The 27700-nt window shown below is 42.2% G+C and overlaps 1 protein-coding gene across 2 annotated transcripts in view; it reads left to right on the top strand.

Annotated features, from left to right (window-relative positions):
- The first annotated feature begins 1156 nt into the window (after positions 1–1156).
- Positions 1157–27700, top strand: part of SART3 (spliceosome associated factor 3, U4/U6 recycling protein) — a 33079-nt gene continuing 6535 nt past the window's right edge. Inside the window, exons 1-13 of one of the 2 annotated variants that reach the window (XM_031948745.1) lie at positions 1157–1474; positions 6002–6128; positions 11714–11818; positions 15318–15502; positions 16634–16739; positions 18416–18540; positions 19713–19868; positions 20311–20449; positions 21253–21360; positions 24406–24483; positions 24579–24637; positions 25046–25155; positions 26379–26491. In XM_031948745.1, the coding sequence (XP_031804605.1) occupies positions 1157–1474; positions 6002–6128; positions 11714–11818; positions 15318–15502; positions 16634–16739; positions 18416–18540; positions 19713–19868; positions 20311–20449; positions 21253–21360; positions 24406–24483; positions 24579–24637; positions 25046–25155; positions 26379–26491 (1729 nt within the window). Of the gene's footprint in view, positions 1475–2006; positions 2155–6001; positions 6129–11713; positions 11819–15317; positions 15503–16633; positions 16740–18415; positions 18541–19712; positions 19869–20310; positions 20450–21252; positions 21361–24405; positions 24484–24578; positions 24638–25045; positions 25156–26378; positions 26492–27700 lie in introns of those variants that run through there. The other variant, XM_031948746.1, reaches the window with a different exon arrangement.

Raw genomic sequence — 27700 nt, 5'->3', positions numbered from 1 at the left:
AGTGATAACAGAGCAGTGGGTACCTTTTTTTCATTTAAATTATACCTCATTACCTCAGTTATCTGCTTTTTACTTTCTGTGAATTAAACATCACCTGACTGTAGGGAAGGGAAAACTTTAGGAATTGCCCTATCATTCCATATATATACTATATATTCATGCGTGTACATCAGGATTTAATGTGCTTAACTGGTAAATTGGTAAAGTATATTCAGTTTTCTTTAGGGCCTTGACCTTGGGAACTTTTGTGTGTGTGTGAGAAAGAGAGAGAGAGAGAGAGAGAGAGAGAGAGAGAATGAGAGAGAGAATGAGAGAGAGAGAAGAGAGAAGAGAGAGGGAGAGGGAGGGTCCTTTATTTGTTTTCGACTGGCCTTTTCTTCATAGTCAGGATAGACTGTACGTGTCTCTTGGAATGGGGCCAGGAGATGCGAGTAAGCCATTTCTCCTGAGGACGTGGGGAAGTGATTTATTCAAGGTAACTGAGCAAGGTTCGGGCAGTCTCTCCGCTACCTGCTTTGATTGACAGAGCACAGGCTGGCTCCGAGAGAGCCGCAGGGCGGGGGAGTGAGTCATCACTAACTGGAGTCCACCGGCCTAGGGTAGTTCCGTTCCAGACGTTTCGAAGCCCGGTGTAATGGAGTAGGAAAACACTAGCGATTCCTACGCAGCTGGCTACGTCTAGCAAAGCTAAGCCAAGGCGCGCACGCGCCGCCAGAGAAGCACCGCGGACTTAAGTGCCTTGATGCACCTGCCTGGAGCACGCGCCCTGCGCAAACCTAAGGACCAGTAGGTAAAGCTCCCTTGTCCTTCCCAACATGGCGCCTAATCCTGTACGGCCCGCCCCCCTGCGGTGTTTCGACCTCCTCTATGGCCCCCACTTCCTGTCCATGAACCCGGAAGTCTGCCCTTTGTCACGCCTGGACGGACGCGGCAGGCCACGGTGCCTTCTCGCTCGGGAGGAGGCCGGCTGAAGGAAGACCCTCCTGAGTCCGTGCGGCGCCCCCGCAGCCGTCGTGCCGCCAGAGCGCCCCTGGCAGCGTCACCGCCCCGCTGGTAGGATTGTGATCTGGCGCGGCCGCGGCCAATCTCAGCGTCAAAGTGACGTCACAGCGGCGTCGGCCTCGAGCTCGCGGGGAAGAGACGCGGGCGGCGCAAGATGGCGGCAGCAGCAGCAGCGGCGGCCGCTTCTGGGCCCCGGGCGAAGGCGCCGGCGGCGGGGGCGGGGGCCGTGGCGGTGGAGGAGACGGAGGACGAGGAGACGGCGGCGGCCCTGGCTATGAGTGCGGCGCGCGGGCGCCCCGAGCTCGAAGCGCAGTCGGAGGACTCGGGCGGGGGCGGCGACGGCGGCGACGGTGACGGCGACGAGGACGAGGATGAGGAGGAAGACTTGGGCTGTTCCTCGGCTGAGGAGGACGATGACGACGACGACGAGGAGAAGGAGAACGAGGCGGAGATCCAGCGGCTGGAGGAGCAGGTGCGCTGCGGGGGAGGGGCGGCCGCGGGGGGGAGGGGCAGCACGGCGGCCGTTGCTGGGACTGTTGCCCCGGAGTTTCGCGCAGGCGCAGTGGGCCCCACGTGCGGCCGAGCCGGGCCCGCTATGCCAAAGACAAGGCGGAAGGGACCGGTTCCCGCAAGGGCCCTGCCCGTGGGTAGCTCTCCCTCTAGTGGGCCATGAGTCCGCGGGGAAGACGCGGGCGCGAGGGGTTCCCGAGGAGGAGGGGAAGAGGGGGCCGAGCAACGGGAACAGCCGGAGAAAAGGCTTCGAGGCGGAGGGGCGTGGGGTTAAGCAGGCTAGTGGCCCCCTTAGGCACCTCTGTCCCGGTCTGCTGCCCACTTCTTAGGCAAGAGAAAAGCGGCTCCTCGGGAGCCCCGATACTGGACTGCGGGCCAAGTCCCATAAGCGGGGGGCCGGTAGCGCAATTGGAGGGGGTCTGGCGGGAGGCCGGGCCAGAGGCGGGGCGGGGCCGTCGGGGCTTGGCCCGTTGCCCCCCTGCCCCTGAGGCCTCTCCCTGAGCCCAGAAGCTGGTGGCGCTCCTCCCGCGGGCAGCCCCCGTCCTCTGGCAAACGGCTCTGAATGCGTCTCGAATTAACTTGTCAAAGTCGTTGTTGGGAATCGCAAACTACCTTACAGAGAAGTTTTAAAGGACTGGGCAGGTATGAAAATGCCAGATAGGGGCCGAGGAGAATTTGGAACCGAGGTGGGAGGAGAAAATGGAGAAGCGGGAAATGACCGACCTTGGCGGGATTGGCGTCTCAGCGGGACCTCGGGGGAAGGGACAGAGTTCCGTCATCAGAGCTGGCTGGCGAGTGTCTCTGCCAGGCCTTGGGGAAGGGCTTCCTGGTTAGTCTGGGACAGGTTCTGGAGTGGGATGCGTGTGAGAAGCTAGAGATGGGGCGGAGGTTGGAGACAGATCCTGAGGCAGAGGTGTGGCCAGAGAGTTGGTCCTTGGTCCACCGCCCGCAGTGAGCGAGATTTTGGAAGCGTTCCTATTGAGGGAGTGAAGGGATCTGCATATATTGTGAATTTAAGTTACTTGCAGCCACCCCCACCCCACGAGGCCATCAGCCGCTGGAGGGCTTGGACTGCATCTGTCATTGGTCTTTGTTTCTGAATATATAATGCAGACTGAAAAATAATGAGGGGAGAAAGCAGTTGAGTGAAGCCAGTCTTTCAACAATCTTTTGACAACAATGCCACATTGCACCTCATGAAGGGAGGTGAAGGGCGATTTCTCGGCTCTTTTTCAGGGCCAAGCTTAGTCATTATAATTATAGCCAGTGGACATTGGTCTTGGACCAGAAGATGTACAATACAAATTGATGGTTTGAGTTGAAATGAATTAGGTTGATCGGTACCTGCACAGTAATTTGCACAGGAGCTACTCCAGATCAGAACCCATCTGCTCACAGAGGGACTCTGGAGGTCCGGAGGTGCAATGTAGCCTGGTACCTCTTAATTTCTCTAATATGAATGGGGCTTTCCCTCAGGGGAACGCTATACATATCCCTTCCTCCAGTCTCTTAAAGATGCTGAAGGGAATGTGTAATAGTTTGACCATAATGGGGACTTTTCAGACAGGCTTTCTGACTTACTGAGGGATTTTCACTTTCCAATTCTCATTGCAGAGCATACTTGATGAGACCTCATAATTCATTTTTGTTCTCATTTGTCACGTATTAGAGGAGAAAAGATGACATAATACTTGAACACATTTGTATTTGTGAATTTCACTTAAAATAGCATCCCTGAAAATTCCAGAGATGAGATTTCCAGCCAGTATCAGTTTGCACCCTTACTTCCTTTGGCTGTTTGGGCCACCCCACCCTTTTGATTAGATGGTTGGGCCACTGAAATGTTTAGTTCCTAGTGCTCCAGGGTGCTGTGCCTCTCCTCTTAGCCTTGACGTGGTGGTCTCCAGGTTGAGCAGGAGCTAGATTGGTCAGAATTCTCTCAGGACATGAATTTAACTCATGTGGCTAATTCTTTCTTGTGGAGCATCATTTTGACTATTGACATGGCACAAGGAAGTCCAAGGAGAGCATACATGTGCTGGGAAGTTAGATATTGATGCAGGTATGCTGGTAATAGCTGTCTCATTTTAAATAAATCTCAACCTGGGCATTCTTATCTGCACACGTCTCACAGCATCCCACATGCAGAATTGGAGGGCTCTCCAAGGGCATGTGATCCAAACAAACACTCTTATTTTACAGATGAAGAAACAGGTGCAGGGCAGGAGGTCATTAGGTGGCCCAAGGATACACGGAGGAAGTTGCAGAGGCAGCCATTTAGCCATAAATGGTTAATGCTATTAAGCCACATTCTTATTTGTCAAATCTATCTCTATGTACATAACTTTCTGATTCTAAAATAACAGTAGATCTTGTAGCATAAAGAGACTTGTAATTTTAGAGATGAGAAATACCAAGTCCAGATTGGTGATTTTCTTAAGGCCACAAGTATGAATCTGCATACATACATACTTAGCAAGGTGATAGTAGATCCAGCAACCTCCTCAGTCCTACAGGCTCACATCCTTATTCCCTGGCTCCTCACCCCCTTACAGAGTGAAACAGCAATGAGTGTGGTCCAGAAGACTCAGCTGGCAAGCCAGTTAATGTTGAGCCTCTGATATTAATAATACATTTTATTCATAATGCTCACTGCCAGAGCTTACTTTGTTGCCTAGTGGACTTTGCAGAAACTCAGGAGTTTTGAGCCTGAGCTTCTGGGTTCAGATCTCAGCTGTGCTCTTAGTATGTGTGCAGCTGTGGCCAAGTCACTTTACCACTCTGAGTCTCAGCTTTGTCTGCAAAATGGGAAAATTGCACTGGAGGACCTCCAGAGGACTTTGTGACCAGCTGTAAAGTGTTAGTTTTATAGTTCTAAGTTTTTATGTACCACAGCAAGAGAAAATTAGAGGTGAGAAAAAATTGTTGCCTTATCCTTAAGAACCATGGCTTTGATGCTGTATTTTTCAGACTGAGAAGCTTTACTTTATATTTGTATAGTATTTTTGAAAACCCTGTAGTATTTTTATCCTTCAGAGGTTCCATAATCTTGACCAAGGTCACAAAGTTAGGTCAAGATGGGCTTTCCTAACCATCCTGCTGTGCCTCCCAGACAAGCAGGCTAATTCTGTAGGTGCAAGCAGCTCAGTCTTGGGTAGGGCTCATTTTTAATTAATAACTATCATGTGGTAGTTATAATGAACATAATGATATATTGATTTCTCTCCCTAGCTGCAAAGTGCTTTTTCATTTTAATAACAAAATGATTCTTACCTTGAAATAATAGTTATCCAGCTGTTGTCCCTAATGTTTATTATTCTTGAAAATCTCTACTTTTATCATTTGTAAGGGAACTCTGGTTAATTCCAGGCCCATTATTTTTTACTCAAGGTTTTGTTTTTACATTTTGCTAGTAGAACTTGTTCTGTTACTTGTGAATGGAAATTGGTTGTTGAAGTGGATCGGTGAGTGTTAAGAAGCTTTAATTAACACTTTGGACTTGGGCTAGTGAACCTTGTGAGACAGACATGCCAGCCTTCCTGGCTTGATGATAATTCTCCCCCTTTTTTTTTTTTAAAGCTTTTTATTTTCAAAACATACATAGATAAACTTTCAGCACCTTGCAAAACTTTGTGTTCCAGATTTTTTTTCTTTCCTTCCCTCCACCCGTTCCCCTAGATGATAAATAATCCAATATATGCTAAATGCATAATATATGCAAATACATGCAATTCTTTGATAGATATTTCCACATTCCACATTCATCATGCTGCACAAGAAAAATCAAAAAGGAAAAAAATGAGGAAGAAAACAAAATGCAAGCAAACGGCAACAAAAAAAGTGCAAATACTATGTTGTGATCTACCCTCAGTCCCCACAATCCTTTCTCTTGAGTGCAGATGGCTGTCTCCATCACATGACGAACTGGCCTGAATCACCTCACTGACAAATCTTTCCTTGACATGCTTGTGTAATTTGATTGCCTTAGGTAAGGGACAGTGGAAGTTGATTTGAACAGTTATTTAATACTTGATATCCCCCTGGTTCCTTTACGTCATGCTCTCTCCTTTTTCCAGGATGTTGAAATACATGGGATTATTATTCAATGTTTTTTCCCCCTTTAAAAATATTCAATTGATGCTTTTTATTTTTAACATCACTTATTTCCAGCATACCTCCTTGTCCAGTAGAAGGATCCTTTATAACAACTAAGTGTGGTTCAGTAAAGCCTCAGTGTCCTGGCTATGTGGGTGATGTGAGTCCTCAGAAGTCAAAAAGGGGTCACCATGATGATCTGAGAATCAAGGCTTCTCAGGGGTGTTTTCCTTTGCATTATTGTGCTTATAGACTTTGTTCTCCTAATTCTTTATCAGTTTATGCAAATTTGATTAGTTTGCTTATGACATAAAGATGAGCTCTAGTTGACTTTTTTACTTTTTTTTCCCCAGATTCCTTTTAAATTAACTTTTAAAATTTCTTCTTGTTACAGCTTTCCATCAATGCCTTTGATTACAATTGCCATGTGGACCTGATAAAGTTGCTTCGGCAAGAAGGGGAACTTATCAAGCTGAGACGAGCTCGACAGAAAATGAGTGAACTTTTTCCTCTTACTGAAGGTAAACTGGGACTATTTCAATTGACCCCTATTTCTCTCAGAATTTTAACTGGGAATGTGTTTTAGACATCCAGAGTACTTTGCAGGCGGATCAGCCAGCAAGCTTAGGATGCTCTCAGTTCTTGCTCAAAGGGAACCTGTGCTGTGAATGGCCAGTTAAGGGCTTTATTCTAGGAAGACTTTGGCTGGCGTGAAAGTGTCATGGTCAGATTTTTCTGACTTTTGGACTTTCTTAGTAGAGGGGGACCTTCCCTCTGCTGATTATCTCCTTTTTGTGTCTCCTTTGTCCCTCATTAAACTGGGAGCTTTTTTTTTTTTTTGTTGTTGTTGTTTTTTTTTTTTTTTATTGTCTGTTTGGTTGGTTCTTGTCCTTTGTTCTTTTTTTTTTTTTTTTTTTATTTTTTTTTATTTAATAGCCTTTTATTTACAGGATTTATACATGGGTAACTTTACAGCATTAACAATTGCCAAACCTCTTGTTCCAATTTTTCACCTCTTACCCCCACCCCACCCCCTCCCCTAGATGGCAGGATGACCAGTAGATGTTAAATATATTAAAATATAACTTAGATACACAATAAGTATACATGACCAAAACATTATTTTGCTGTACAAAAGAATCAGACTCAATTATTGTACAATTAGCTTGTGAAGGAAATCAAAAATGCATGTGTGCATAAATATAGGGATTAGGAATTTAATGTAATGGTTTTAATCATCTCCAGAGTTATTTTTCTGGGCATAGCTAGCTCAGTTCATTACTGCTCCATTAGAAATGATTTGGTTGATCTCGTTGCTGAGGATGGCCTGGTCCATCAGAACTGGTCATCATCTAGTATTGTTGTTGAAGTATATAATGATCTCCTGGTCCTGCTCATTTCACTCAGCATCAGTTATGTAAGTCTCTCAGGCCTTTCTGAAATCATCCTGTTGGTCATTTCTTACAGAACAGTAATATTCCATAATTTTCATATACCACAATTTATTCAGCCATTCTCCAACTGATGGACATCCATTCAGTTTCCAGTTTCTAGCCACTACAAAAGGGCTGCCACAAACATTCGTTGCACATACAGGTCCCTTTCCCTTCTTTATAATCTCTTTGGGATATAATCCCAGTAGTAACACTGCTGGATCAAAGGGTATGCACAGTTTGATAACTTTTTGAGCATAGTTCCAAACTACTCTCCAAAATGGTTGGACCCGTTCACAACTCCACCAACAATGCATCAATGTCCCAGTTTTCTCGCATCCCCTCCAACAATCATCATTATTTTTCCTGTCATCTTAGCCAATCTGACAGGTGTGTAGTGGTATCTTAGAGTTGTCTTAATTTGCATTTCTCTGATTAATAATGACTTGGAGCATCTTTTCATATGACTAGAAATAGTTTCAATTTCTTCATCTGAGAATTGTCTGTTCATATCCGTTGACCATTTTTCAATTGGAGAATGGCTTGGTTTTTTATAAATTAGAGTTAATTCTCTATATATTTTGGAAATGAGGCCTTTATCAGAACCTTTGACTGTAAAAATATTTTCCCATAAACTGGGAGCTTTTTGAGAGCAAAGGCTGTCTGTTGCTTTTTTTTGTATCTCCAGTGCCTGGCACGTAATAGGCACTCAATAAGTGGTAGTTAATTGGTAGTATTAGTCACAGTATTAATGATGATGATAATGATAATAATAACTAATGCCACTGGAAAAAATCAAGAACCTCTTAATGTCTCTCTACACTGCACACAGTGACATTACTAGCATTGTTTGTTGGTTCTATGCAAAAGATATAATGTTAGCATACCTTCTTGCTGGAAATTGAAACTTTTGCCAGCCATCAAAAACTGGGTAATAGTCCAGCTGCTGGTTCTCTCTTGTGGAATTCAGCAAAAATAAAAATAATTACCTGGAATGGCTTTAATTAAATTTCACATTGGTGTTAGGGATTACCTCATGGATTTCAGTGATCTCTAGGAGAGGCTACAGGGACTAGATTCGGGATGTCCTCAGTTGCAGATGCCTCTGGTTGTCATCTTTTCTTTTTCTCTTTTTTACTCTTTGACTTTTATATAAATCTCTCCAAGTAATGAATCATCTTTCTCTTAAATTTTCCAACTTAAATTTTGGTCATCCTGGATGTGGTCATTTTTATTTGTGTTTTATTCTCTAATCCCCCTCTCTCCTCAGTCTTTCTATTCCCTGCTTCCTGTTATGTTTGCTGCTTGTTAAGCTGCTTTATCACTTTAATGAACTGTTTTTAAATAGTAGGAATTATATTATTTGAGTAATTTTGAGTATTACAGGATTGGCTGCGGTTACTGTGGATTCACTAACATGACATTAAGTTCGTTTTTGATCATTAGTTTTGAATATCCTTTCTACTTTGAGAAGGGAGTACTGTGTTAAGGAGACCTGAATTAGACCCGCCCATCCCTACCCTAGGCCCTGAACTAGAATGAGACGAGTAACTAGACTTCTCAAGTTGTTACTCTTAAAATATATTTTTTTCACAGAAATTCTGAACTTAAACACTAAAAAAAGACATTTCTTTACAGATAGCAGGAACAAAAAAGAGGATTGTATATGAAATTTCTTGTTTGCTTTAAGATATATATGTATAACTTATTCCATGTGGTTCAAAACTGTCTCCTTTGTGCTTCCTTCTGAATTTCCTTATGTATTTTTCCTGTGCATTAAAAAAATCCCCACTACAGTGATTCTCTCTGGGCATTACTACTTGCAGACAGCCCTAATCCCAATTTAAAACAGGAAAAAAAGAAAGCTTGTCTTTCTTCCACAAATATGCATGTTTACAGAAAATGATTGGATCTTTCTGCATCTTGTGCCCATCATTTTTCTGTGACAAATAACAAATGTTTTGAGCAATACAATGACCAACTTTATCTCAGGGAACCTATGATGAAACAGCAATCTTCTCACAGAAAGGTGATCCATACTCAGTCCCCACAGATCTCTCTCTGGGTGCAGATGGCTTTCTCATAAGTTTATTGGAATTGGCCTGAATCATCTCATTGTTGAAAAGAGCCACATCCATCAGAATTGATCATCACATAATCTTGTTGCTGTGTATGATGTTCTTTTGGTTCTACTTACTTCACTTAACATCAGTTTATGTAAGTCTCTCTAGGCCTTTTGTTCAGAGATATTTTTCATCCTGTAGCAAAATTTTAGTCTTCCTCTCCAGTGTATTTTACTCATTTATTTTAGTTTACAGCATATTTGTAAGATTTCATGTTCCAAATTTTTCTCTTTCTCTCCCTTCTTCCCAAAACAGCAAGCAATTTGATAGGCTAATAAGCACGTATAATCCTTTTAAATATATTTTCATATTTATACAAGAAAAATCAGACCAAAAGAGAAGAAAACCACAAGAAAGGAAAAACAAGGTGAAAATACTATGCTTCCCACATTCAGGCTTTATAATTCTCTCACTGGATGCAGATGGTATTTTCATTCCAAGTCCTTTGGAATTGTCTTGAGAAGAACCAAGATTACAGTTGATCATCACATAATTTTGCTGTTACTATATACAAAGAATTTTAATCTTACAGTGTTTGTTCAGCATTTTTATGTTTTATCTTTGATAGTGGTTCTCCCATTCTGGGAGAAATCCCCACTTGATCTTTTCACCCCAACTAAGAGTCATCCTGTATCTTCTCTGGGTAGTATAGATGGTGTGCCGGGCTTGGAATTATGAAGATTGATTTTCATGGATTCAAATCCAGCCTCAGATACTTGGTAGTTGTGTGATCTTGGGCGTCACTTAGCCTTGTTTGTCTCAGTTTCCTCATCTGTAAACCGTTGAACGTCACAGTTTGTTGACTCAACAAAATATCTCTTCTCCCCTTTATGGTTGATTTCTTTGAAAAGGCTGTCTATAGTAGATACCTCTACTTTTTTTTCACTTTCTTAATCCCTTACAATCTGACTACTGACTTTATTTTACTGAATCTTCTCTCTCTAGAGTTACTAATATACTAATTATAGTTGCCAAATCTGATCTTTTTTTTTTCTTTTTTATAATAGATTTTTCTTTTTCCAAATACATGCAAACACAGTTTTCAACATGCACCCTTGAAATAATCTTATTGTTGCTGTGTATGATGTTCTCTTGGTTTTACTTATTAGCATCAGTTCATGTAAATCTTTCCAGGCTTTTCTGAAATCAGCCTCCAAGGCCTTTTCTTAATCTCATTCTCCTGGACCTATCTTTCTCCTTTGACATTTGATTTGATCTCTCTCTCCTCTTTGGTAGACTCTCCTTTCTCTCCCCCTTTCCTTCCCCTTTCTTTCTTTTTCTTGTCTCCTCCTCCCTATCTGACCATTCCTTCTTTATGTCTCCTTACTAGATCCTTGTCCAGATCATGTTCTCTAACTATAAATGTACTTCAGAATTCTGTCCTGAGCTCTCTTCTTTATACTCCTTCACTCAATGATCTCATCAATTCCCATTTATTTGGTGATTCTTAAATTCATCTATCCTGCTTTGACCTCTCTGTCAACTTGCAATCTTGCATCTTTAATTGCCTTTTAGACATACTGACTTTGATACTTTATAGACATATTAAACTAAATATATCCAAGAAAGAAACTCATTCTTTTCTTCCCCCTTCCAAATTTTCCTATTTATTTTGAGGACATCACTATCTTTCCAATCTCTCAGACTTACAACTTAGATGTTATCCAGGACCCTTCACTATTTCAGTCTTTTGCCAAAGCCTGTCAACCTCATCTCTCTCAAATATGTCCTCTCTTCTTTACTGACACTGCTCCCATTCTAATGCAGCACTTACCACTTCATACATTGTTGCAATGGCTACAGGTGGTCTTCCTGCAAGTCTCTCCCTTCTCCAGTCCATCTTCAATTCAGCCACAAAAAGAATTTCTTAAAAGTGCAGGTTTAATCATGTCATCCCCCTACTCAGTACATTCCATATTGTCTCTTAAGAGCAAATACAATATTGTCTACTTGGTGTTTAAAATTCTCCATAACCTAGCACCCTTCTCTTCCCTGCAGTGACACTGGTCTCCTGGCTGTTCCACGAACAAGATACTCCATCTCTTCCTGCTGTACATTCTCTCTGGCTGTCCTTCTCACCTGGAATGATGTTCCTCATGTTCCTCTTCTGGCTTTCCTGGCTTACTTTAAGTCCTAACTAAAATCACATCTTTTTTTTTTTTTTTAACCATTAATAGTGGTATTGATTTGTACATTGTACATAATATGCCATAGGTTTTCATCAAAACCCCCTTCAATATCTTTTTAAAAAATATTTTATTCTTCCAAATATCTTCCAAGTAAAGATTGTTTTCAGCATTCATTTTTGTAAAATCTTGTGTTCTCCATGAAGCCTTCCCCAGCCCTTCATTCTAAATTTCTTCCCTCTTTATTTCTTCCTATATGTAGCTTGTTTGCATTTATTCATTTACTTGTCTTTCTCATTTGATTATGAACTCCTTGAAGATCAGGAATTGTCTTTTGTCTCTTTTTTAGCTCTAGAGCTTAGCATGTAGTAGATACTTAATGTTTATTGATTGATGATAATCTAAAGAGGGACTTTTCTTTCAGAAATTTGGCTGGATTGGTTGAAGGATGAGATCAAGATTGCATCAGATGGCTCAGACCGGGAGAAAGTATATGAACTCTTTGAACGAGCTGTAAAAGACTATATTTGTAAGTTTCTAAACCTTCTTTTATATATATTTAAAAATCCTTGTAATACAGTATAGCAGATGACTCTGTCTCCTTTCTTGGCAGTAATTCTGTGAAACAACTACTGCAATTTAGACTTGACTTCAGAATCTGGATTTACTATTGGTTTTGTGGCCCTGATAAGAGAGTGAATTTTAAAATTAAAAGAGAAGCAGTTTTTGTGTATACTGTGACTTAAAATTTTGTGTATTGATTTATGTGTCATTTTTTCAAGGAGTGAATTTTTCCAGGTAATTAAAGAATGTTTAAATGCCAGTTCTTTTTGAAAAAATTGCTTCAAATGAAGAACTTTCTCAAATGCGCTTTTTTTAAAAAAATGTACTGAATTGATCAGTAACTTTTTTTTATGATTGTCTCATCATTTTGGGTGATGAGGCTTCCCCTCATGTTCTTAACTGCCCTTTGTTGGCCTGACAATGATCCCTATGCTTGCTCAGTTGTGTAGGCTTCTAGCATGGGCCAGACAGCAGATTGTTTCCCTTTGGAGAGGGCCAGTTGAGCTCAGTTTGGAGAAGTTTGGTTGGTGAGACTTTTTTTTTTTTTTTTTTAAACTTCAACTGAGGAATTGCTAAGAGAGCAGCTGTGATCTGCATCAGTAAAGGAAAAAAGAATTAAAGGAGAATAATTCTAAATTTTCAAAGAAAGTCCCATGTAAAGGTGATAAAGGAAGTGGCTCTAAATGTAGCACCAGGGAGAAGCAACACAAAGCCTTGAAAAATTGGCCTTAAACAGTTCAAGAATTAAGAAGAAAACCAAAAACCTATTGGAAAGAAAGTTCTAACCTGAGAGCAAAAGTGAGGAGACAGCATATGATTAATGCATATGAGTAATCCAAGTGGGATAACTTGAAAAAGAAAGAATTAAGATAGGATAGAAAAATCAGTGATAAAAGCAACTATGAGTGCGTTCTCAAGGCAAAAACATATTTAGAAAATACCTAAGAAGAAAAAATTGTGATCAAAATAAATTACAAAGTTGATGAGGGAAGTACAGAAGTTGATTCAGGGTAAGAGTAAACATATTGCATTTGGACATGATTTAATCACTATTACCCAGTGTTATATTTGGTATGGTAATGAGGAACAAAGGAAAAGGATTTGAAGAATTAAAAGAGAAATGGGATAATGAATTGAGAAAGGTTAAATATTCCAATAATATTGCTGAGAAATGTTTCCTGTACATGTGGAAGATGTTGCATCATGTGGAATGTGCTCATAAATAACAAAAATGATTTTGGATCAGCAGAATGTACTTAGCTTTATGGGAATATACGTTTTGCTTTATGAGCTTGTAATTCATCCACATCTGGAAAAAATGTTAGCCATACTCTGATAAGGAAGAGGCAGTAATGGATGAAATGAAGCAAATTCTTACACTGGTGGCTCAAAAGAAACCATGAACCATTCACTAGTATGTGGAATATTTTAGACTTTTACTTTTTCCTCTAGGTACCCCCCAAAACTAAGACCAGAAATGATTGAAGTATATGCTTTGCAAGACATGTGACAGCACACTAAAGAACAGAACTATTATTATTAAAACAGTGAATACTGAGCTTTAAAGTAGTGAGTGGTGAATATTCTTATTTAATTTTGATGGCAGTGTTTGATTTGTATTGATGATTGTTTTTGTCTTGCATTTTGAAGAGGACCAATGACATCATGGGATGATGATGAATTGACTTGTCAGTGAATTGGTAGGCAGAATTGTCAATTTCACTTTTCCACTTTGCTGATACCAAACTTGTGAAACAAATAGTCATTATAGGAGATCATTAATTCCCTGCTAAATGCAGTGAACAATAAGTATGGAAAGAAAACTCTTGTTATCTAAAGCCCTAGAAATCCTGTACATCTGTACAGGTACATCCTGTACCTGAAATCATTTAAATCAAGTTCTGTGGAGGGGTGATAGAAGTGCATCTTGTAAGAAAGACCAAAAAATCCACTGTCAGGAGCTTCTGGAGTCTGTTTTCCTAGCCCTGTTAAGTAATATGTAGGAGCATATCTTGATGTTGATGATAGCAATTAAATCTGGACTAAAAAGTCATACCCCATGTGGAAAAAGAAGAAAACAGCAGCTACTTTACTTGAGAAATTAAGAACTGAGGTAGAAAATTATAGTGGAGAATAAGAATGAATAACTTTTCTTGGTATTTCAAGTGAAGCGTATCATCAAGTTGGTCTTTGGGGAGGAACCTTTTATATGATAAATAGATTATGTATGTAGATAATCTATATATTATATAACATGTAATTTGTACATGCTCTGTGTTGAAGTGTCTATTTCTAACAGTTTCAAAAAAAATTGTTTTTACTTTTGTGGGATATCATTTATATCATCAGTCCTTACCCCGACCTTAGCCAACAAAACCTTTTCACTGTGAGAATCTGATTCCTCAAAATAACTGTTCTTTATTAAGGTGTCCTGCAATATTCACTAATTAGCTTCTTTCATATTTCACTTTTTTGAGTATAAGATGGAAACATTGAAGATTAAGATGATTGTAAAATAATAATAATGAGACCAAGCATCACTCTTTCTCTAAATCCTTAAAGTAGAAACTCTTTCAAAAACTTGTTTATGACCCATCAAAAGAATTGGCATCACCATCCCTCCAATTCCTCGCTGGATTCTGTTTTTCTTTTTTATGTTGAAATGTAGGATCAGTAGAAATCTTGAAATCATTAAACACTTTCATAGGATGAAAACTGAAAGCCTTCTCTCATTCAACAGTACAACTTTTTAAAGTTGAACTTGAGAATTTTATTTGATGTTGAAATTTTTCAGACCCAAGTGACCACTAATCTCAAATGAGATTATGTATGTGTAAATGTTTTGAAAGCCATAAATGTTGCATTTGGGACAGTGAAGTTATTAGTCTTACATGTTAATGGCACTTGGATGAGGAGTAAGTTATATCTGCTATTATGATCATCTATGTGGCTTTACTTGGAAATTTTTCTATCAGGGCAATCATCATAATAGTTCTTTTTATATAATGCTTTATAGTATAAAAACACTTTTCCAATGTATCATCTTAATCCTTGGAATTCTGTGAGTACATGTCACTTGCTGGATTGAAGAGTCCTTTAAAACAGTATGAATCTGTGATCTTTTGTTCTGTAGTCCTAATACAATGTCTTATGCTCCGAGAATATTAATTGATGGAAATTTTTTCATTTTCTTGTAAAATGTACAGTTTTTAGATTGAGCTGTTAGGAAATGATTGAATTTGAATGTGAGGAATGGATGGATATCCATGTTCTAATGTTCTGAACTTTTTCTCAAGAACTAGGTTTGCTGATGTTGCCTAAGTTTGTTACCTATTTTGTGATTTAGGTGTGTTGTAGGGGGAAGGAAGAAATGAATTATTTTTTTGACTAGGAATTAGTATCTTTAACTTCTTCATTTTGAGTCCTTTCTGTCCAGAACTAAATAAACTTTTCTTTAATTTTAGGTCCTGAAATTTGGCTGGAGTATGCTCAGTATTCCATTGGTGGGATTGGTCAGGAAGGTGGTATTGAGAAGGTTCGCTCCATATTTGAAAGAGCCCTTACTGCCGTGGGCTTACATGTGACCAAAGGTGCAGCCATGTGGGAGGCATATCGAGAATTTGAAAATGCGATTCTGAAAACGACTCAGGTGAGTCCTGACTTGGCTTCTCTGTCCTGGGTGCTCTGGCACTACTTCTTTAGGACAAATGATATTAGCTTGGTCTTGTTGATCCCACAGGTAAGGGTGTTCTCTTTGCTAGTGTGTGGCATAAGGGGATTGGGGAGTCAGGATGGAGGCCTTGGGTGGGTGGGTGGGGCTTGCTTTGGTGTCTCCCGATTATTTTTCCATGGTTGGGCAACTGTGGACTCTACAATCATATCATTTCCTCGTGTTAGGTGAATAATTTGAATTGGGTCACCCTGAAGGTTGCTTTCAGCTCTCAGTGTGATCTGTAATCCAGCATCTTTGTCAGCCTAGAAAAGGGCTGGATTTTAGGCCCCTGCACTGTCTTCTCTTAAGTTCCTTTAATATAATTTCTGAAGCTTGAAAGTAATGCTAGAGGGGCATCTAGGTGGCACAGTGGTTAGAGCAACAGCCCTGAAGTCAGGAGGTCCTGAGTTCAAATCTGGTCTCAGACACTTAACACATCCTAGCTGTGTGACCCTGGGCAAGTTACTTAACCCCAATTGCCTCCAAAAAAAAAAAAAAAGTAATGCTAGCTTGGTAAGGTTTTCTTTTCAAATTATGTGTTTATCACAATTTCCTTGTGGTTTTTGCATATTCTTTATGTTATGTCATAATGTATTTTCCTTATATACCATATATTCCTTGCTTTTAAAGAATGCATTAAAGATTTGTGGCTTTTATGAAGAAAGGAGATATATTGAAGTTCAAAGTTGGCAATAGTGGTTGATATTTATATAGTTAAGATTTATATAACATTTACACCCATTATCTCGTTTGAGCCTTTGAATAGTCTCTTCCTACATTTTGCAACTGAGAAGTTTGAGGCCTTGTGGGGTGGGAGCTGCCTTGGGCCTGCTCATGAGGGGTGGAGCTAGAGCCGTTCTGGGTTTCTGAGGGCAATGCCATCTCCATTCTTCTGACAAGGTTTTGGGTTGGAGCTTGTTAATCAGCATTTCTTTTCTTAGGCAGATGGGTGAGAGATATAATTTATGTGGAACTAGGTTGGGATGGACCCTGTGTGTGTGTGGGTACAAATAGGAATCTCTACTGGAAATAATGGGAAAATATGTTGGTCCTGCTCTGCTCTTGCAGCCTGCTCCTGGCAGCGTCCCTACGCCTGAACAGCAGCAGGCCCTGGCTATGCAGCTTGAGAGAATCCACACGCTCTTCCGCCGCCAGCTGGGAATCCCACTTCTAGGTGAGGTCCCTGGGATTAACTGTCAAAAGGTCCTCTGTGTCCCAAATTCTTAGCAGGAAAGGCATTTTTATCCCCTTTTCAAAGAAATTGCTTGTCCCACCCAAGGTCATGTGACCAATGAGTGGCAGAACTGAGTCTAGAATGCTACCTAGTACTTCTGAGTGCCTGATTCCTTGAATGGGGTTGAAGTGAAAGGCATTTCCATGTCACAGGTAACTAGAAAGAATTATTTGTCCTTTCTGGGGGAGAGCTTGTGAGGGAAGAGAGGAAGAGACTGAGCAATTTTTAATTTGAAGCATTCTGTTTGGGAGTATTAATATTCCTGATTTGGGGAATTTTTTAATTTGCAGAGTATTGGTAATAGATTAAATTGTGAATGGCATTTTTTTTTTTAACGGAGAACTTGGTGAAAGAAATTTTTAAAAAAAATTTTTATATATTTTAATTTTCTCCAGTTACATGTAAAATAATTTTTTTTACATTAAAAAATTTTTTTTGACTGTCAGGTTCTTTCCCTTCCTCCTTACATCCCCTCCCTCCATTGAGAAGGTCCATGTGAAGCTGTATAAAACATTTCCATTTCCATTAAAGTCAATGTTGGAAAAGAAAACAGATCTCTCCTCTCCCTTTAAAAACCTTCAAAAAAAAAAGTTTAAAAAAAATTTGTTTGTCTGCTTTCAGACATAATCAGTTCTTTTTCTGGGTATGGATACCATTTTCATCATAAGTCCTTCAGAGTAGTCTTGGATCATTTTGTTGCTGAGAATAGCAGTCATTCACAGCTGATCAGCCCACAACTTGGTTATTATTATGTACACAGTATATTTTAATTTGCTTGAGCTCATGGAGGACTTGGCAGATTTTTCTTTCTGATAGATTTGCATCCTGCAATATGTAAATTATATAAAACAGTAATATTTGGTGAAAGGGCTTCTTTCTGATTTTTTCCCCCCAGAAAATTAGAGATTACAGCTAGAAAGATCCTAAAAATCATCTAGTCACCTTTCATTATATAGATGGGGAAACTGAGGCTTGGAGGGATGAGCTTTGTTCTTTGGACTTGGGGTCACGCTATCCCTTTCTGTGTCTGGTTCTTGTGTTTGACCTTTATAGAATTCCTTTGGGGGAGGGGTCTTTTTTCTGAGAGTTCTGACCACAGTTTGAGGTGGAGTATGCACAGGAATATTGAGGAAAAATGTTGCGGAGAGGCCCTGCCACGGGGTAGAAAGAACACAAGACACTGGGATTGGGAGGCTTCAAGCCCAGTTCACGTAGTCTTGCAGTTCCCATCAGTGTACCCTGCCTGAGCTTTAAGATTGGCTTGTTTTTTTGTTCTGAATTGGTTTTAAGCTGTCTAGAGGTAGTGAAGGTCAGGGAATGAGTGCAGGATTTGGGATATGGGGATCTAGCTGTGAAGCCTGGCTTAACTGCTTTTTCTCAATGTAGTTTTAGCTTACTTCTCTGGTGCCTCAGTTTCCTCCTCTGTAAAATGAGAGAGTTGGTCTGTTGGTCTGATTGGGCTCTAATGCTGAGATCCTTGTGACCCACTCTTCAGTTTGGGATATGCAGTTCAGTATGCTAATTCAGGTTTCAGTTAAGCTCAAGAGTGTAATTGGAGATTTAAGCCTATTGGAACCTAGGAGCTGAGTCATGGAACTGAATTTATCCATTCCTAGACATGGAAGCCACTTATGCAGAGTATGAGGAGTGGTCGGATGACCCGATACCTGAGGCCGTCACGCAGAGCTATAAGAAGGCGTTACAGCAGATGGAGAAGTGTAAACCCTACGAGGAGGCCCTGGTGAGTGCCCCGGAGGGAGCTTTGGGCAAGAGAGGACGAGATTGACAGAGGTCAAGTGGCTTGTGTTCATTTGTGTGACTAGACCAGTCTTGGAACACAGACTCTGGTTGGGCAGAGGAGGAGAAATGTTGGAAAATGGGAAGGACAGGCAGGTGAAGAATGGAGCATTTTGAAATCCTGCATGATCAAAAAAAGATGTATTTGTCCTTGTTTTACTACCCTGCTAGTATAGAAAAAGGGACTCTCATGCTTCAGATTTTCAGTGAAGATTAAATATGAAAGTTTCAGTTAACCAGAAAGTTAAGTTAAACAAAACAGTCTGGTCACTACATACTACTTAAGATAAAAATTGTTCTAAACTTAATAACCATTAACCAAAATTATCCTAATTCACAACCAAAAATGATTCTGAATAAAATGAAAATCCTACTATTTTGAACTTTATAGGGAGTTTTAAATGTGTATATTAGCTTTAACAAACTAAAACAAAAGTTTTCTGTTGATTGGCAGGTCCTCTTTTGGTCTTTTGCTTTGATATTGTTGGAGTCACAAAACCCTGATTGGAAAAAATTGTACTAGTTTTGAGCTAGAAGATTGAGCTAGAAGAGATATACAGGATGAGAGCTGAGCTTCACCTCCCCTACCTCCTCCCATCTCTGTCCCCACCCCAGTAGAAGAGAAAAAGGGTCCAGGGTGGGCACGGACCTGCTGATAAACCACTGGGCATATATTTCATTTCAGTGGATTTCTTGTGTGGGCTTTTGTACTTCTTCCTCTTGTTAAGATTTTGGTTAAATATCCTTGTGTTTGACTATTAAGGGCTAGCTATTTGGATTCAAGAATCCAGTCAGTTCTTGATCATTTTTGACAATAAGGCACATGATCGGATCATGTTAGATGTAATATTTCTTGGTCTGTCTGTCTGGCACCCGGCTGGTGCCATTTGTACTCTGAGGTGAATAGACTTTGTAATAAATTTGCAGCACACTTGACATAAGCCTGGGCCCTTGTGGGTCCCAACCAGCCAAGTTTGCTCTAGACATGTCACCGTAGGTCTCATTGCCAGGTCGCTGTCAGTGTTAAAAGTTCTGGTTTGAGGTCAAGAAGAATCGTTTTCCTCGACCCTGTCAAGGAATCTGTTTTAATTTTTGTTCTGAATGTTTCTCTTTCAGTTGGTAGCAGAGACACCAAAGCTAGCCGAGTATCAAGCATACATTGATTTTGAATTGAAAGCTGGAGACCCTGCTCGCATTCAACTTGTCTTTGAGCGTGCGCTGGCTGAGAACTGTCTTGTTCCAGATCTGTGGGCCCGCTATAATCAGTATCTGGTAAGAGCAAGCCCTTATGGCATCATTTCCTCATTTTTAGTTGTAAAAGGGTTATTGAAAGAAACTTGTGAGAAGACTAAGAAATTGTGGCATTCTTTTTCTCCATGGAGGCTCTTCTTTTCCTCTGCTTATTCTTTCTTTTTCCTCCTTTTTTCTGGCCTTATTTCACAATTCTAAAACTGTTTCTGAAAATGCTAACTTGATTATTTTTCCTTAGACTGAGTTTGGAAGAACAACATCTGTTTTTCTGCATGAAATGTGTCATATAAGTAATGATTTCTGAATGCTTACTAGACCTTTATAAAGAAACTCAAATGAAGTCATTGGCCATCCTTGGGAGAAATTATTTGATATTAATTAAGCACTGGCAGCACTGCTTCACATTTCATAAAGAAGACAAATTGGACACTATCCCATTCCACCATAAAATTATTTGTTTTAGGACCGGCAATTGAAAATGAAGGATCTGGTCTTATCTGCACATGATCGTGCTGTTAGAAACTGCCCCTGGACAGTTGGACTGTGGAATCGGTACCTCTTGGCCATGGAAAGGCACGGAGTTGATCATCAGATAGTTTCTGGTAAGGATGTTTCCATGGGAAAGCCATGTAATTGATGCTTCTGTGAGGCTTCCCTCCAGCTGGCATTTCAGGGCTTTAAGAATGTGCAGCTCAGAAATACCTAAGAGGGTTATTCCAGGGAGTGAGGAAGCGATTGTTTTTATCAACCGACTTTCTTCATTTCCCAAGAAGTTCTCTCACCGAGCTGTCCTACTGATTAAGGATTAAAAAGAAGGGGAAGGCAGGTCATCCAAACTGGACATGGCGGTGCTTGTACTCCCATTCCCAACTTGTGCAGAAAAGGGAGAAGGGGCTGTGCTCCGGGTCCAAGCTTGGTTACTTACTGGTTCACAGCTTTCAGTTGTGATTTGGGGTGGTTCTTTGGCACTGCCTTCTTGTTGTCTGTGGGCTTTCTTGTTTCTCCCATTCTTTGGGCCCATCAGTTGCTCAGCGAGCCTCAGTTGGGGGGGGGGGGTCTCTGCCTCATTTCCTGGCCTTTATTATCCCAGAAGGGGCTGCTGTGGATGGACCGCCTTTTGTGTATGGCAGTGCTTTGCTTTTGCCTTTGGTTTCCTCAAGGACCCTGAGACTTAGGGCATGGGCCTACTTATCTGAGGTTTAGCAAAACGAGTCAGTTTGCAGCTTCCTCAGCTGGGCTTCCAGACAGTGTTTCTGTTTATTTGTTTCAGATGGGCTGTTCTTTGAATAGCACAGAACCTACTCTTGTTTTCTAAGCAGTTTATATCTAGTACAGGTTATAGACATTACAGAAATTAATGATTTCAAAGTGGAAACTTACCTTGCTTTTTTTATTCTGATCACAGACAACTTTGAGAAAGCATTGAATGCTGGCTTTATTCAGGCCACAGATTATGTGGAGATTTGGCAGGCATACCTTGATTACCTGAGGAGAAGAGTGGATTTTAAACAAGGTACTGTATACGTCACATATATTCAATATTTACTAAATGCCTCTGAGGTACAAAACATTGCTTAGGTCATTTGGGAAGAGCAAAGATGATAAAACTGATCTCTTCACTCAAGGAAGCGACGGTAGAATAGCAGGATAGCTTAGGTATCTATATCATGTTGAATCCTGCTTGGGTGACCCTGTGTGTGGGGGAGAGGTTGGGCCATGATAACCCAGGAAAGTGGAATAATGAGAAGAGTTCTAATTTGCATTTCTCAAATCCTTTAATTAAGATTTGCCAAAGGCTTTACATCTGGTGTCTCATGGTGATCCTCTCAACTCCTGGAAAACAGGAGGGCTTCTTATTGATCCCAGAGGGGAAAGGGTTTCAGGGTCACACACTGGCAAGTAAGTGTCCCAAGATTGGCCTTCACCTCCAGGCTTCACGATCCTGAATCTAGAGTCATAACTACCATAGGCCCTGTTGAGTCTCCCAGAGAGGGTGGGATTACAGGCTGTAGTTTGTAAACTGCAGAAGCACTCATGCCCTTATTGGGTGCTCTCAGCCGGTCACCTTGTCTAATGGGGATGTCGACTCAGCTCTAGAGGACTTGGGTTAGGTTGTGTTGGCATCTTTGTCAAAGCTGAGCTCAGTGTCTGGATCACCTCATGTTTCCCATGGAGACAGATAATTAGGACGCGAAGTCTAGCACTCCTCCCTTTACCCCTGTCTCTCTGTGTTTATCCTCCCCACCCTCTTATGTCTGTAGCCACTTTTAATTATCTTGTCCATATTGTATAAGTATCTTTCCTACAACATCCCAGACAAGTGCTGGCTTATTCACTTTTTGTTTGGAGACTTATGAGGAGGGAGAACTAACCTCCTAAAGTTAGACTCTCTTTTTACATGGGTCCTTGTTTTTAGGAAGTTTTTTCTGTTGCGTTAGACTAAATGAGTTTCTTGGTGTTGCTTTGCCCTGGTTCTTTCTGTTTTGTTGGGTCAAGCAGAGCCAGTTGCCTCTTCTGTATACCACAGCCCATCCCTTGGCAGCCCAAGTATTAGTGTTTTCATTTGCCCCATCTGTCGGTGCTATTTGTCGGTGTTCAGTCAGTTCACTGGGTCTTTGCCCTTGTCGTGGAGAAGGAAGGACTCTGGGGAGTCTTCAGATGCTCTTCCTCCAGATCTTGTCTAGAACTTGGACTGTGCCTTTGCCTCCTAAAAGTGACTTATGTCCTGACAAGAAAAGACAAGTGGATGAAAAAAGGCTTGTTTGGCCTGTGAGATACAATTGGAGAGACAGACTGCCAACTGGGCCCATCAGTTCCTAGAAGTGGGACTGGCTCCAGTCTGACCTGGAAGGAATAGATGGAAGAGGGCAAGTCAGATTGGTTTCTAGAAACTGAATAGATCACAGGTGGCTCCACTCATTTTGATGACATGGTGTTCTATTGGTGTGGTGAGGATAGCTGAAAGGTGGCAGTTGTGGTACCATGGGCACTGGGAGCATCAGCGTCCTGACCGGCCATAAGTGTGGAGTGCTTGCTGTGGGCCCCTGGGTTCTGATATCAACAGGCAGAGCTTATGGGGACAGACAGGAGTATCAATCAGGGAGTTCTCTCGAAGAATGAGGAGCAGAGTCTTGTTGGCGTGGAGGGCAGCTTGGGCATCAGTCACACATTTCCAGGTTAGTAAAAAGTACAGGACAAGGCAGACTTTCAGGCGGCAGTTTTCTTAGGATGCAACCTGAAGGGGATTGTGGGTGTGCTGCCCCTGGGGTTGGATATGAGGAGGGCTGAGACCATTGGGCATTCCTCTGCCTGTGTCTCTGCCTCCTGTGGCAGGAAGTGGGCAGCAGGAGTCGGATGGTGGAGGGTCATTTGTTCCAATTTGTTCTGAAGGATTGTGTGGGCATCAGGAAGTGGATATCAGGAGGTTGTATTGATATGATGGCAGTGACTCTGCCAGCCTCCCTCTCCTTAGAGGCCATAGGCAGCACCAGGAGGGGAGAGGAGAGGAAGGCCATCTTCTTGGGGAGCAGGTAGAGGGGGCTCTAGGCCCCTTGTGGCCTTCCCTCAGAGCATATGCACAGGAAGAAATGGAAGATGTGCTGGACTTAATTCAGCTAAGGTCATAGGTCATTGAATTGGAGTGACAGAAAGAACTTAGGAAAGTCACTTGTGGCCAGAGAAACGTTTGGAGTAGGGTCCACTGGTCATTGAGGTTGTCCAGGTGAGAGGCAGTGGGGCCCATCCAGGGTTGTGGCTGTCCTGGTGGACAGAGATCTCTTAGAGGTGAAAATGATTGGGTGTGAAGTGGGTGAGAGCAGGACCACAAGACAGTACCACAGGTTTAGCCTTGGGGGGCTGGGAAGAGGGTGCTGCCCTTGCCCTAATTAAGAGTTCTGGAAAAGTGGGAGGTTTGGGGGAGAGAGAATGGTGTCTGGTTTGGATGGCAGAACTTGGCTGTTCAGAAGGCAGTTGGTGATGTGTGGCCCTGGTGCCTAGGAGAGAGTTAGAGAGAGGTTAGGGCTTGATCTATTGATCTGCCTAGAAACAGAAATTGGATAATGCTGATGAGGTCACCAAGGGAGGCAATGCTGAGCAAGAAGAGGAGTGAAGGAAGAAGGCAGTAGTGGCTTTGGGGGCAGGAGCGTGGTAGGTATGTATGGCCATCCTTGGACTCAGGAAGTCCTGCCTGTGACCCTTTGTGGCTGTGTGAACCGGGGCAAACCTCTACCTCTGAGGACCCCTGGCAGGGCCCAGACTGTGGAGCTGTGCATGTGGCGTTTACACAGTGGGAGTTTCCACATGGGTTCAAGTAAGTATTTTTCTAGGGAAAACATTTCAAGCTCTTGTTTGAAGGCCAGCCTCCTTTGCATTAGGGTCTCAGAAAAGTCACTTGGACGTTCTTTTGGAGCTCATTGTCGTTCTGTTTGTCCCGTGCGCTCGATGGTAGAATACGTCTGCTCCCAGAGCCAAGTTCTTTGGGCAGTGGGTGATTGGGTAGTGTGAAAGACATTTGAACCGCTCTCATTCCCAGACATCCTTTTCCCAACTTGTCTTCCAGATTCAAGTAAAGAGCTTGAGGAGCTGAGAGCTGCCTTTGCTCGGGCACTGGAGTACTTGAAGCAAGAAGTGGAGGAGCGTAAGACACTTACTGCCATAGCCTTGGGGTGTTTGGGGTTGAAGCTTTTTCTCTTGGAAGTGTTTTGTTTATTTTTTCAATTATTTTCTTGGTAGGTTTCAGTGAAAGTGGAGATCCATCCTGTACTATAATGCAGAATTGGGCAAGAGTGGAGGTATGTTTCTGTGTAAAGCTTTGTCATTTTATTCAGTCTTTTAGCATTTTGGCTTGGTTGGTAGCACATGGAATAATTGAGTAGTTGAATTATATAATGTGATGATGGTCCCTTTTTCTTTTTTAATTTGTAAAAATTGAAATAAGTTTGCGAAAGGCCCTTCATTAGTTAATAGAACTTCATTAGTTAAAAAAGAATCAGTCTTATCGATTTGCATATGAAGTATATAGTGAAAATTGAAAAGCAAATTTCAGTTACTGTTGATAAAATCTTCGAGGTTCTTAGTGTAAAAATACCCCGATTCTCTCTGCTTCTGTAGAATTTGCACAAATGTTGGCATTCCCATTTTGTTGGAGTGTTAGCCCGCTGGCGTGTGTGCTCACTGACGTGTTAATTGCTATCTTGTAGGCACGCCTTTGTAACAATATGCAGAAAGCTCGAGAACTGTGGGATAGCATTATGACAAAAGGAAATGCAAAATATGCCAACATGTGGCTGGAATACTACAACCTGGAAAGGTAATGGAGTGGACCGAGGGTGTCATTGGGCTTATAAAGTATAATGGAGGGCAATTAAAGAGTAGTGCATATGGGAACCTCAGATGATGCTGGGGAGGCCACGGAAGGCCGGAAAGCCTTTTCTGACAAATAGAAGTGTATGGTTGTTATTAGACAAAGTCAGTTAGCTGGCTGACTGATTGTGCCAGGCACTCTGCCAAGTCCTGTGGATACAAAGGAAAAAATCAAACTCACCTGCCACAGCTGTCAGGGAGTTGATATTTTAATGGGGGAGGCAGAACGTGCATAAGACAAGATTGTCCAGAAGGTCATCCTGTGGAGAGGGGAGGCACCTCCTGCCAGTGCTGCTTGAGGGGAAGCTTCAGGGATTCTGAGAGTTGGAGACTGGGAGTGAGAGGGTGCGGGATGGCCAGATCTCGGGGGCAAGGGAAGTTCTAGAGTGTAGTCTTAGCATACTTGGGTTGTGCAGCAGTCCCCAGGGAGGAGCGGAGAGAATGCTCATGGAGCCTTTACCTGGGGGACGTGGGCCTCCTGATGAGAGGACCATAGAGCGGGGACACCGGAGGGTCATTTCTAATAGAGAAGCTGTTGATTTTTTGGCGTGGATATTATTACCCGAGGAAGCTCAGTGTCTATCTCTGGGATTCAATCTTTAAACTGGTGAAGAATAAATATCATTTGCAACTGAGCCTCTCTGGATAGATCAGGGGCAGCGAGGCGTCGCAGCGCTCAGAGCTCCAGGCCTGAAGTCAGGAAAACCTCAGGTCAAATCTAGTCCTAGGCATTTACTAGCTGTGTGATCCTAGTCACCTCATTTGGGTTTGACTCAGTTTCCTCCTTTAAAAGGGGGGTAATAATAGCTCCTACCTCCCAGGGTGGTTGTGAGGATCACATTAGATCATCATCATCACATGGGCCAGCGCTTTCATCATCACCATCCTCCTCAGTAGTCCTTGGTAAAAAGTGACACGCCTGCAGCCTGTCCTGGGGTATGGTCCTGCCCCAATTCTGGTCACCAGTCACTCGAAAGTCACGGAGGCCATCCAGGCTCTCTGCCAGTGACCCCCAGACTTCATGGAGAAGGCACCGTCTTCGGGCACCTTGTGGGGGGCAGACGCAGGCCGCCCGGCTGGATCGTTGGGGTGTCAGCAGCTCCTGGGGAGAGCGTGGCCCCTTTGTGCCTTCCTTGCCTGGGGCAGCAGCTCTTGGTGTTTGTGTTCCAGGGCCCACGGAGACACCCAGCACTGTCGGAAGGCTCTGCATCGGGCCGTGCAGTGTACCAGCGACTACCCGGAGCACGTGTGTGAGGTGCTGCTCACGCTGGAGAGGATCGAAGGTGAGGAGATGGGGCCGCGCTGGAGCTGCTCTGGTCTCTCTACTCTGGCCTGTGTGTCACCAAACCTGCTGCGCTGTGGAACGGCAGATTTCCTTTTTTTTTTTTTTTTGCATTAGTGTGTTCTTGTGTAAGCTCTTTCGAACCTGACTTCAGGAGTGTGAATAATTCTCATGCTTGTCCCCAATTTGAGTCTTCCCTGTGAGGTCAGCAAAGAAACTAAATTATCCCACTTCACAGCTGACCAAGCTGGAGGGAATCTGGGAGGCCGTCTTGGCCACCCCTCATTTTTGTATGAGGAAACTTTGGCTCAGAGGTGTGAACTGACTTAAATTAAGTTTGCCATGCAGGTGGAGACAGCAGCTGTCAGAGGGCTCCTCCCTCCAAGCTAGATCCCCCGAGTTTCTGTTGAGGAGTCATTTTAACTGCTTATGATAGGAAGAATATGTAAGATGAGACACTTTGTTTTACACTCCGGGAAGGTGGCAAGTCATATTCTCACAGAGCTTTGCTTTTTACAAAATGCTATGAAATAGGTAGAGCTAGTAGAACTCTGGTGGGGATGAGGGGGGAATCCCTTTTACAAAGTAAGAAAGGCTGTCACAGGAGCAGTTTTGTTTCAGGTGTAATGGGCAGTCCCAGCTAAGTCCTCTGTTTGACCTTGCTCCCATCTCTGCCTTAGCTGGTCTGGCCTGTGAAAGACAAACTTTCAGTAGGAGGTCGTGGTCTCTACTGCCTAGAAACTTACCAGATTGCCATAGGATCCAGGGGTTAGTCTGTGCCACTGATGGCTGGATGCTGTGACCTCGGGGCAAAGGGCCCTTGACTGTAGGAGAGAGGCTTCTCTTTGTACTAATGGCTCTCTCTCCTGTGTGGCTTGTTTCTAAGATGAGGAAGAAAGAAAACCTTTAAAACTTGTAGTATTACCCATCTTTTGTAGATGTGGAACCAATGTTCTTAGAGATTGTGACTTAGCTATCGTAACTTTATACAGGAAGTGAATTTTTGCCAGTATCTTTAGCTGATTAAATCATTGCGCTCTTTAGGAAGTTTTCTAAAAATGTTGGCAACATAATAAAAAAAAATTTTTTAATGATGTTAAATTCTGAAAATGTGACTTGATTTGAGACATTTTCTGTACTTTGAGTTTGTAGAGCCACCTTTCATATCTTCCAAAAAAAGTTATTTCTCTTTTTATATTAATCTTTGTTT

This window comes from Sarcophilus harrisii, chromosome 1 (assembly GCF_902635505.1).
Source record: "Sarcophilus harrisii chromosome 1, mSarHar1.11, whole genome shotgun sequence".
Taxonomy (NCBI): domain Eukaryota; kingdom Metazoa; phylum Chordata; class Mammalia; order Dasyuromorphia; family Dasyuridae; genus Sarcophilus; species Sarcophilus harrisii.
This window is presented reverse-complemented; position numbering and strand designations above follow the sequence as displayed.